Source organism: Otolemur garnettii, unplaced genomic scaffold, assembly GCF_000181295.1.
Source record: "Otolemur garnettii isolate 467f Iridium unplaced genomic scaffold, OtoGar3 scaffold00124, whole genome shotgun sequence".
NCBI lineage: Eukaryota > Metazoa > Chordata > Mammalia > Primates > Galagidae > Otolemur > Otolemur garnettii.
Genome location: NW_003852519.1, coordinates 988,185 through 998,679, shown reverse-complemented (window position 1 = coordinate 998,679; position 10,495 = coordinate 988,185). Strand labels below are relative to the sequence as shown.

General features: G+C 40.7%; 1 protein-coding gene across 1 annotated transcript in view; it reads left to right on the top strand.

Annotated features, from left to right (window-relative positions):
• The first annotated feature begins 1,695 nt into the window (after positions 1–1,695).
• The window catches only part of LRP6 (LDL receptor related protein 6), a 168,854-nt gene continuing 160,054 nt past the window's right edge, over positions 1,696–10,495 (top strand). The window contains exon 1 of the mRNA XM_003797770.2: positions 1,696–1,827. Within this exon, the coding sequence (XP_003797818.1) occupies positions 1,773–1,827 (55 nt within the window). The 5' untranslated portion in view covers positions 1,696–1,772. The remainder of the gene's footprint in view (positions 1,828–10,495) is intronic.

Genomic DNA, 10,495 nt, shown 5'->3' with positions numbered 1-10,495 from the left:
AAAAAAAAAAAAAAAGAAAAATCTATTCATCTCAGTTTTTGTTCTGAAGAAGCTGGAATACAAAACTTGCAGAGTTCTGAGCTGGTTCTTGGAAGATCATTTAAATTAATGGTGGCTTAGTTTTCTCAGGTGACTTTAGGAGAAAGTGATTCGGCTGTTCCTGCTTGTCTACTGCTATAGACCTGCATCACCTTTGGTTCAGCATACAGTTCTTGGAAGGAGCAGAGTGTCTTAAGTCACAGACCTGGACTGAGTTCAGGTCTTGCTATTTCCTACTTGAGCCTTGGGTAAGTTATTGAACTTCTCTAGTTCTCGTTTTCCTCCTCTGTCCAGTGAAGATGGTTAAGTAACAAAACCTGCCTTAGCCGAACGTAGTTTTGACTGTCAAATCTGACAGTGTGTGTGCAAGCACTGGTAACTCTCATGTCACTGAGATACTTGTGACACTGCAGTAGCAGCTCCACTTTTTTTCCCTATCAGCCTGGTAAGGGCTTGTGACTCCTGGGCATAATGCATCCAATGGCCTCATTGGGTTACTTTTTGGAGTGCCTCTGCCTGCCTATTTTGGAGCCTGCCAGGAGGTTTCAGGGGGCGTCTGGGCCATTACTCTGGAATGCCCAGTGCTCTGAGACCAGCAGAGGCTGTGCAAAGTCTAAGGCTCTGGGGAATCCTTTTCTTCTCAAGCGTGCCAAACGGTCATTATTACATGCAACTTGTAAAATCCTAACTACACTTTTGTCCAACTATTTGTCCCTTTGCTCTGTCTTAGGTGCTGACGCATTTATCTTGGACTTCTGTCTGCCAGTTTAGAAATCTTTCGCTCTTACCGGGCTTAATTCTGGAAACAATCTGTTCTGGGAAGCCGGGAGAAAATAAAAATCAGTTTTGCAGGAGCGTTTGAACATCGTTCACCAGCATTCGTTTTCATTTTCCTTAATTAAAAAAAAAAAAAAAAGATGCTTAGACAATTTTCAATCCCCAAGAGTGAACTCATCACCCCGTAACAACATCCGCCGAGGCTCCTGGAGCGTGGACCTGCGGCTCGGCGGTTTCCCGTATCCCCACCCCCGCCACCAGCTCCAATGACTGCCGGTGAGGAACCGGCGCCCCAGCTGGCTGGGTCGGCGGCGGCCGCACAAAGAGCCGGGCAGGCGGCGGCCGGGCCGAGCCGCAGAAAGTAGTCCCGACCACGCCGGCTCCAATGTTGTTCGACGTCGCCTCACGTCCTCCGCGGGGAGGGTCGAAGCGGCCCGGCCAGGAAAGAATCCCATAGGAATGCGCCGCTGGGCGGCCTTCCCCCTCCAGCTCTCCCCTGCTTTCCGGGCCTATCTCCCGGGGTCTCCACGCAGAGGCTGCGTGCATGGTCTCCCGCTTGCTGTCCTGACCGCACGGGAGGCAGCGCCGAGGGAGGGGTCCCGCCGCGCGCAGGGAGACTGTCTCTGTTCCCTGTATCCCTGCGCCGCATCCCAGCGCCGCTGCGCGAGAGGAAGAGGCTGAATGAGGCGCCGCGCGGGGGAAGCGGGGCGCCGGGGGAGGAGGCGGCGGGATGGAAGCAGACGGTGGTGTCGCGCGAGCCCGGGGCAGAGCGGCGCGCTAGAGAGGGCGGCGGCGGCGCGCGCGGAGCCTTGACGTGCTCCTTTCTTTCTTCTCTGTCTGGTAAGCTGGGAAGCATGAGCGTGCAGACCTGCCGCTGCGGCGGCCGCCCCAGCTCCTCGCCTCCCCCTCTTCTGGCCGCCCCTCGCCGGTGAGAGAAGAGAACGCGAGACGGGAAGATGGGGGCCGTCTTGAGGAGCCTCCTGGCCTGCAGCTTCTGTGTGCTCCTGAGAGGTAGGGAGAGTGTATGTGTTGCGTGGGGGGGGGTGGGGGCAGGAAAGTTGTGGGGATTTGGGGGGAGGTGGCCTTGTTTTGTGTCTGGGGGAGGGGAAGGAAGAGGGAGAAGGGGTAGAGGAGCGAGGAGAGGCCTGGTCGTGGGGAAGGAGAGAGAAAGGGGCCCGGGAGCAGGGGCTGGGCTCAGCGCCTGGCCACAATGCAGACCCTTGCCTGGCTTTCCAGACCTTATCTGGACAGTCCGGGCTGCTTGCCTTGGTGAATCCCTGGCACCCCATTCTTTCAGAATGACTGAGTGTCCTTGTGCCTCTTTCTGCCTGGAGTCATCAGGGAAAAGGGTCTTTGTACATATTTTAGCTTTTAGAATATTTAAGCCCGAGATGCTTTAACGTTGGCCTTGTGTCTCGAAGTCACCCCCCCACCCCCCTTTTCCGGGTCTCTTAGGTGAACTTTTAAAGCCCACTCACAAATTTTCTAGGCCTTGTTACAACTAATAATTGGCTTCCGTTCGGGATATAAGGATCCTGGGTGAGAGCACAGTTGGAAAGTGACTCTGGGGTTATAGGTCGAGCGTTTCAGCATTGGCAATCTTCTGGGCTCCAGCCTACAATAAAGTAGACACGTTACCCTTGTAACCTGTGGTATTCAGGGCTTGCCCCTATCTTCGGAGTATGCAAGTGTACAGTTGGCACCAGTGGGAAAGTCATCCTGTGTGAAGGATAGCCGGTCCTGGGACCTAAATTATCATTTGCTGTGCTCCCCCTCGGGGCTGATTGGCACTTTGGTAGGTAAGGCAGACTGTTCTGGATAATTTGCTCTGGGAATCTCTTAAATTCGATGGTCGTGTGAGTACATTTTGACTTGGACTGCAGAACTGATACCTAAGCGGTGACTTTTATTTTGTGACAGTTCACAATGATTTTTTGGCCCACAGGATTTTTGATAGCTCTTCTCAAACTTGTTAGTGTTAAAGTTGAGTTGAATCAATCGTATGCTGTTGAACGTTTACCAGCAGAGGAATTTAAGTACTATTAGATGCTGTAGCCTTGTAGTTCTGGTTTTGTTGACATTCTCTTTCAGGTGTGGGACCACTGGAGTCTTTGGAGATTTGTAGGTATTTAACAAGCTAAACTTTTGTTAAGTTCTCTAAAACTTGTGAAGTTTCCAGAACACATTAGTAACTAATAATCCATGACAGGTGTGTCATTTCTGTGTGTACAGGACAAGTATATATGTATTTTGGATGAGAGTGATCTTTTTTGAGGAGGAGGAATTTTTTTTAGTTACTCTATAAAAATGCAACACTATGGTGTTCGCATGTTTTATTACTTATGATAATTAAGATTCACTGTGAGAATATTCCAAACTATTTCCACATGTAAAACCCATGTGGATGCACAGGTAATGCTTATTTGATTTTCATGGCAGAGAATTTAATGCAATGTTATATACTTGTGAGGTTTAATAAGTATCTGTTTATTTTATAGTGTATGCTATTCAAAGGGGTTTTGCTATACCTGTGACAAACAATTGTATTTAACATAAGAATTATGAATGTATTTTAAGACAGAAGGTTAATCGAGTGAACAAATTATGAGAGCCACTTGATTGGTTAGAGTCTTGGGGAAGTCTAAATTTATAGTTTGGGATGCTTCTGCTTGCCCAGTTGTATTTCTTGGAGGGGAAGGGTGTGATGTAAATACTGTTTATTTTAACACTAGGATTGATTCTAGAGTTGGGTTTGATCATTACTGGAGTTCAGAGAAGTTGTACTTGCAGTAATGTTTTGAGGTATTATATTATGTAACAAGACCTAGAAGAGGTAATAGTTCAAATTGTCTCATTTCCACAAGCTAGATTTTCAAAAGTGGAGCTTTCATTTTACATATGGCAAAATAATGGTGTAATGTGGTCTATTTAACAGTACTGTACTTACTGTGAGTACATATTGTTTGTACTAACACTGCCTTTTTGTTTGTAATTTAGATTCTCTTCACTCTTTGGTAATGTCATCCTCTGTTATACTAATGATACTCAAGTCTTAGACTCCGAGGAGAAAAATGTGATTGATTTCTTGGATCTTTCTTCACAGAAGAGAGTTTTAACATTGGTTATATGTGAGAGTTTAGAAGGACATTTGTCCTGTAGCCCTGTTTAATCAGTAGCTGAAAGCCAGGGAATACTGTTATCAGTGTTGCATCTCAATCTTTATCATCCTGTGACAAGGTGTAATGGAAAGATTAGGGAACTTCAACACCAAAATCTTGGGTTCAAAGCCCAAGTTTCACTATGTTGTAACTTTATGGTTCTGGTGTAGTCACCTTCTCTGGATCTCAGTGCCTTTACCTCTTAAAATGTGGGTAATGATAACTGCCTAATTTGCAGAGTTGTTGGGTGTATTGAATGAAATAATGAATGTAAAGCGCATTGCAAATGCTATTTTTCATTATAATTTTTGATTATTTATGGCCATATCCTCAAATGCTGGGGATTTGAGATTTAATTTATGATTCATGAATTCTTATAGGTGGATGGGATCTTGACCCTTCAAGTCTAACTAGTTCATTTGCAAGTGGAGAAACTCAGATTCAGAGATACTATAACTTGATCAAGATCCTACAGTCAATTAATGGTAGAACAGAGATTTATTATTAATTTTTTAGTAAAAATACATGTGGAATACCTACTATATGTCAGCCTCTAGTATAGTAGTGAACAAAAGAGACTTGATCTCTGCTCTAACAGACCTCATGATTTAGGTTGACATTCTTACCGTTCTCTTAGTTCCTTTCTGGTACTAATTAGAAAAAAATTGTATCTGATTTTCTAGAGGAAATATTTTTGATAAGATTGTAAGTTTTGTACCACCATGAGAGTGTATAATCTATGTAAATACCATGCTTTAGCTTTTTTTTGAGAAGGATTTTGTTATATAAAAATTCTTTGCTACTTTTTGTTTTTGTTTTGGTGGGGTGGTGGTAAATATTGTCAGAAGAAACCACTAGTATTTCCCATCTTATATTTCTAGTGAAGCTTTTTTCTTTAACATTGTGTATTATAAAGTCTTGGGGAGGTAGAATAAATTTTGCCTGAATCAGGAATGAATTCTCTTGAATGAGGAGAATTAGGTTATAGTTCTAGCTGTGAGACTTTAGGTAAATCACGTAATCTCTGTACATTTTATTTAGAGATTCATAATTCATGTTAATACATAATAAGGGCCTTGAGAAGTCCTGAGGTACAGAAACCAGTTTTAACTTTGTTTAGCCCCTTATTTCCCAACCTTGACAGTTAATTTTTTCATAAACCCTTTTAATGTTTTGTTGAATCTTCATTCAAAGAAACATATTTGGAGAAAACTTGGACTAGATAATCGTTAAGGTATTAGGTTGAGTAATGTGAACTGTTGATAGGTGGTGACAATTTCATATAGTTCAATGTTAAATTTTCAGCCCTACTTGCTTACGTGGACTTAGTTTTGCTTGTATGGCTAGAGAATAATTTGGTTATAAAACTTGAAGGTTTATTAAACAAGGGCTAACTGATTTCCTTTCAATTTTACAGAGAGTTTTCCTATAAGTGGAGGTTTTTCTGTGTGTTTAATGGAACTGCTGTGTGTTTATACATGCTTTGGCTATCAGAAAGGACTGTCTTTTTTGAATATCAATGGAGATTCTATGAAGGGATATGTAAATGGAAAGTATTTTGTGAGAATGTCTGTTTTTGTTTGAATATTTTGAACATATTGTGAAAACCAGTAATAGGCTGTTGTACTCTTTCCTCATGAAAGTTTCATTGAAAGTTTATATTTGGCAAAGATTAGAAAGAGGGGCACTATAGCAGAAAGGTATGGGCTTTGTTGTCAAAAGGGAATCTGCCACTTTGGACAAGTTAGTCAGTCTTAATTTCCTCTCTTGTTAGTTGGGGATAGTAACTTACAAGATTTTTGTGAGAATTGGTGAGATGAAGAGTAATACAGTGCACAGTTAATACTCATAGACATTGAATAAATGGTTGCTGTGATTAACATGGCCAAATTAAAAGAAATATTAATGCTTAGGAAAGACTGGTAAAACATTTTAGGTATCTGCTATGTTCTAGGTACTGTTTATGGCAGTTGACAGTTTTAGGCTAATGGTCTTTGAACTTTTTTTTGGCTCTTCTGCAATTGAAATAAAAACTCCATGAAATACTTTTTTTTTGAGACAGAGTTTCACTATGTCACCCTCGGTAGAGTGTGGTGGCATCACAGCTCACAGCAACCTCAAACTCTGGGGCTTCAGCGATTCTCTTACCTCAGCCTCCCAAGTAGCTGAGACTACAGGCGCCTGCCACAACCACTGGCTATATTTTGTTGTAGTTATCGTTGTTGTTTAGCTGGCCCGGATGGGACACTAATCCGCCAGCCCTGGTGTATGTGGCTGACACCGTAACCACTGTGCAGGAGCTGAGCCTCTCCATGAAATACTTTTACTTCTGATATTTTCTGTTTTGGTTTATATAAAATAGAATGGCCACTTACTAAATTTATATCACATTCTAGAGCAGTGTTTTTCAATCATTTTTTCTCACGGCACTCTTGCACCTATAGTTAAATTTCCATGGTACATTTAAATTATATAGATTAAAAAAAAGAATAAAACAATATACTTACTGTGCTTTAAACTTTTTTTGAAAATAATCTAATTGATGATCTTTAATCATTTTCACAGCACACCTAAGATCCTCTCACCACACACCGGTTGAAAACCACTGTTCTAAAAGGATTGCAACCTTAACACTGTATGGGTGATAATTACAAATAAACTAGAGAATAGATAGTTTAATTCATTGTTGTACTTGCTTATTTACGAGTTAAGTATGGGCAAAATATTTTACCAAACATTCTCTAACTGAGAAATTATGTTGTTTATAATAATTAAAATTATTGAACTAGTGGGCTTCTCCCAGCAGAATCAATAGATGTTACACTGAGTTCTTACATTGCATGTTTTACTGTGTGTATGAGTGTTTACCTTCTGTAAAATAAGCCTCATCTTAATGAATAGAACATTGCTCTATATGAAAAACTTTGTTGTTTCAGCTCATTGCAACTTTAAACTCCTGCGCTTAAGCGACCCTCTTGTCTCAGCCTCCTGAATAGCTAGGACTACAGGTGTACCCCACCGTATCCAGCTCATTTTAAAATTTTTTGTAGAGATGGTGTCATTCTGTGTTGCCCAGGCTGGTCTCAAAACTCCTGGCCTCAAGCTATCTTCTGGCCTTGGCCTCCCAAAGTCCTAAGATTATAGGTATGAGCCATCTACTCTCAGTCCCATGTGAATAACTTTGAAATTTAGTTAAATACATGGACTGGGCAACCTAAGAACAAGCTGTTTGTCCTTACAGTTATTTATCTTAGCATATAATTTCTCATGTATTGTATAAGAAATTGTACATATAGAGAAAACAGTATTATTTGATATTAGCATAACATACTTTTGTTTCTCAAGTTGTTTGTGTTATTTGTGGCAGTAATACTCATAAATGGTCAAGCTTTTCAGGCACAAGGCTGGAAAATATGAAAGTGTGATTGGGCTCTGTTTGGTGAAAATTATTGATAGGTTGCCGCTGTGATCCTGTTGGGCATAATATGACTTGCTAGTTTTAGTATCTGTGTTACCTTGTTGGGAAGGACAATGTACATGTGTAAGTGCTTAGATATTTTGGAACTAATTTCAGAAGGAGATTGGGGATGTGAAATGAAATATTTTTAAGCAAAAAACCACATTAAATTATGTAAGTTATAATTGAACCCAGGCCTGGAGTTGTTGATTAGATTCTTAATAAAAATGAAAAGGCAGAGGTGAATATGATCAGGAGCAGTCATCGTTTTTCCTTTGGCAAAATAATTAGGCATATATGTATGTAGTACATGTTTGACCAGGAGGCTGTTTTTCCTGGTGGCCTTAGTCATTGTTTTATCACTACTAGATCCATACTGCACCAAGTAAAGGAGTCTAGGAATAAAAGTCTTCCTCATTATTGGCTAACTTTATTGAGAGGTGTAATTTAAGTACCATATATCCACACATCCAATTTAAAGGTATTATATTTCACAAGTCTGAAACAGCTGACAGCTGAACTTCGTTAGCATGAACTCTTAGCTATGCATTGTATGGTCAGCTTCATTAGCATGAACTCTTAGCTACACATTGTATGGTTTTTCTAACATTCTTTTTTGTTTTTATTTTGTTTAGGAGACAGAGTCTGGCTCTGTTGTCCAGGCTGGAGTGCTGTGGCCTCAGCCTAGCTAACAGCAACCTCACACTCCTGGGCACAAGCAGTTGTTCTTCCTCAGCCTCTCGATTAGTTGGAACTACAGGCGCAAACTACCCAGCTAATTTTCCTATTTTTAGTAGAGATAGGGTCTCACCTTTGCTCAGGCTGATTTTGAACTCCTGACTTCAAGTGATCATACCATATCAACTTCCCAGAGTGCCAGGATTATGGGCGTGAGCCACCATGTCTGGCCTGGTCTTTATAGCATTCTTGATTAATGCTAATAACATTTGTAACGTTCACAGCATTCTTGATTTATGCTAATAAGAAATAGCCCTTAGACAAAAAGTTTCTCAGGAGTAGATTTGTACCAGAGCTTTGCACATATTAGGTATTGTACATTTTACATTTAAAGCAATATAAAAAGATATGAGATTTCATGACATTTACATAGATTCATTTGGAGCTTCATTTTGTGTTCTGTCTCAGATTATTTGTTAGACATAGTTAAATTATAAGTTTTTTTTTGAGACAGCCTCAAGCTATCCTCCTGGGTAGAGTACCGTGGCATCACAGCTCACAGCAACCTCCAACTCTTGGGCTCAAGCTAGTCTCCTGCCTCAGCCTCCCAAGTAGCTGGAACCACAGGTGCCCACCACAACACCTGGCCATTTTTTGGTTGCAGCCATCGTTGTTTGACGGGCCCAGGCTGGATTTGAACCCACCACCTTAGGTGTATGTGGCTGGCGCCTTAGCCACTTGAGCCACAGGCGCCGAGCCTAAGTTATAAGTTTTAACTATTATAAAGATTTCTTAGCATAGATTAGATATGTTAGACTAGAAAAAATAGCTTATTTATGTCTGAAGTTGAATTTAAAGTATGGGTTATATAAATGTGTTCTCTGATTTCACAGTATAACTATTGTATTAATAATATAATTCATATTGTCAAGTGCTTTTTGATCCAGTTTTGTGGATCACATACCACAAATCTCCATTTTTAAGGAGTTCAAATTCCAGTTTTTGCTATACTAACAAGATTGTATAATCATGACTATTATCTAATTCCAGAATATTTTTTTACCCTGCATAAACCCCTCATATGTCTTAGCAGTCACTTCCCATTCCCCCTTCCTTCAGTCTCTGGTAACCATAATTCTACTTTCTGCCTCTAGGGATATGCCTATTCCTGATATTCCATACAGTGGTGCAGTGGCTTATGCCTGTAATCTTGGCACTTCAGGAGGTTGAGGTGAAAGAATTGGTTGAGGCCAGCAGTTAAGAGACCAGCCTAAGCAACATAGTGAGACCCTGTCTGTACAAAAACTGAAAATGTTAACTGGGCATTGTGGTACCTGCCTGTAGTCCCAGCTACTTGAGAGTCTGAGGCAGAAGGCTCATACAAACTTAGGTGTTGGAAGTTGCAGTGAGCTGTGACAGTACTATTGTACTCTAGCCCAAACAACAGAACAAGACTTTGTCTCAGGAAAAAAGAAAAAGAAAAAAAAGGAATTCAATATGTGGCTTTTTGTGTCTAGCTTCTTTCATGTAGCATAATGTTTTTAAGGTTCATCCATGTGGTAGCATGTATCAGTGCTGCATTTTTTATGGCTGACTAATATTCCATTGCATGGATCTTTAAGTACTTCCAAATGAGTGTGGGTTTGATTTATTGTGGTCTTTACCTTGAGAAATTATTTCTGAAATCTTAGCTTTTTATTTAACTGAAACAGATGTTTAAAAACATCTTACATTTCTTTTTTTTCTGCTAGAAAAACATTCAGCACTTCAACAGCATGTTTCTAAATAGTCTTTTATGAATATCCCTATTAACAGTTAAACGTTTTTATTAAATTCATACCTAGAGTAATAAGATAGGAGGGATATTAGAAATTACCTGCTCCAACTTCATTTTATAAATCAGAAAGATAAATGAGTAGCCTAAGGCCAGATTGCTGGTGCACTGAATAGAAATTTTACATGTTGCCAGGAGTGGTGGCTCAGGCCTGTAATCCTAGCTCTGTGGGAGGCTGAGGCAGGAGGATTGTTTCAGCTCAGGAGTTGGAGAACAGTCTGAGCAAGAGCAAGATCCATCTCTACTGAAAATAGAAAAATTAGCTTGGTGCAGTGCCTTGTGCCTGTCGTCCCAATTGAGGCAGGGGGATCATTTGAGGTTGCAGGAAGCTGTGATGATGCCAGTGTACTCTAGACAAGGTGACAAAGCAAGAGTGTCTCAAAAAAATAAAAAGTTAAAGCACTTTTTTTTTTTTTACATATAGTACTTTCTGTATGTACCTATTTTTGCCTAGACTTTATTATGGTTTTGAAAATAATACTGATCACTTTTTTTTATTTGAGACAGAATCTCACTGTGTTGCTGCCAGTAGAGTGCTGTGGCATCATAGCT